The 1,296-nt window shown below is 39.6% G+C and overlaps 1 protein-coding gene across 1 annotated transcript in view; it reads right to left on the bottom strand.

Annotated features, from left to right (window-relative positions):
• Positions 1-224: 224 nt before the first annotated feature.
• LOC119581947 (arginine/serine-rich protein PNISR-like) overlaps positions 225-1,296 on the bottom strand; it is a gene marked incomplete in the record, with an annotated part of 13,713 nt that continues 12,641 nt past the window's right edge. Inside the window, 2 exon segments of the mRNA XM_037930121.1 lie at positions 225-618; positions 945-1,296. Of these exon segments, the coding sequence (XP_037786049.1) occupies positions 991-1,296 (306 nt within the window).

The raw sequence follows: 1,296 nt of genomic DNA, 5'->3' as shown, positions 1-1,296 counted from the left end.
ATTATGAATTCATCCCAACTACAACAATTGGGATATCTCTCCGTAAAAAAAAAAGGTACTTGCGAAGTAATAGTAAAAGAAATCTGACGGTTAAATGTCAAGACAATGAGACCAAACTTCCATTCAATTCATTATTGATGAATGCCAATTTCTTTTCCTGCTCTGTGTATTCCTAACAATGCTATTAGTAATAGTACGCAACAAAAGGCCATTCAAACCATAAAGGTAATTTATGACATTTATTCTAGACTACATGAGCAAGCTTTTAAAAAACAGAACCTGAAAAGTAAAAGGAGACAAAGCTCATGAACTTGAACTAGACAGTGATATGAGAACAATACATGTCATTAATGTGAACCTACAAAAATTACTGTTCTCATAAAGTCTTTAATCAAGTTCAATGAGTATACATCTTTTCTTTCCTGAAATAAGAGACTTGTATTGAAATGACAGCAATGCCTCTTTCAGGCTTCCAGTACAAGACCAGAATTATCACAATAAATTACATGGCTAATTGCAATATTAGCACTATACACAAAATTGACCTATCTTTGGATATACTAGTGTCAAAAATGACAGGGGATGCAACTCCAAACGATGGGCTGTGCAAGGCAGGTGCTGAAAAAGAAAATAAAACATAAAGAATATCTGTTGCCTCCTTTTCAGAGATATTCATGACAGACTAGACCTAATTGATATGGAATGAATTACAAATGTAGTGCCTCAGTGAAAAAATTATCAATATGACATTCCTCCATCTTATTCCCCACCATTATCAAAGACTTGGGTGAAAACCAAACAAACCGAAACTTTCTGCTTTCTGTCTCTCAAACTGTTAGTTTTCTCTGCAAGAATTTGAGAGAGCACTTTCCCTGGAGCTGCGAAATGTTCGATGACCTGAAACCAGAAGTCCACAGACACTATACAGAACAGTGACAACTTACCTTGGTGTTGTCTTACCACAGCACTCACGCTAGGACCTTCACTTGCCTACGATGACGACCGGGATCTTCTTTTCCATTTCTTGGGGAGTGACACAGAGGAACTACATGACCGTGAGCGGCGACGCTTCTTGGATCTCTTGGGTGTTCTTGATGTAGAACGTGACCTAGAAATATACCGGTCCTTCTTGCGTCCATAGTCCCTGCTACGACTTCTGCTACGGCTGCACGAGTGAGAACGTCGTCTGCTACTTCTGCCCACTCTACTATCCTCACTACCATCTCTAAAACTTCTACGATGGTCCCTCCCCCGAGACCTACTGCTGTGACGGTATCCTGACCTGCTGTCGTTACT

The sequence above is a fragment of the Penaeus monodon genome, chromosome 15 (assembly GCF_015228065.2).
Source record: "Penaeus monodon isolate SGIC_2016 chromosome 15, NSTDA_Pmon_1, whole genome shotgun sequence".
NCBI lineage: Eukaryota > Metazoa > Arthropoda > Malacostraca > Decapoda > Penaeidae > Penaeus > Penaeus monodon.
This window is presented reverse-complemented; position numbering and strand designations above follow the sequence as displayed.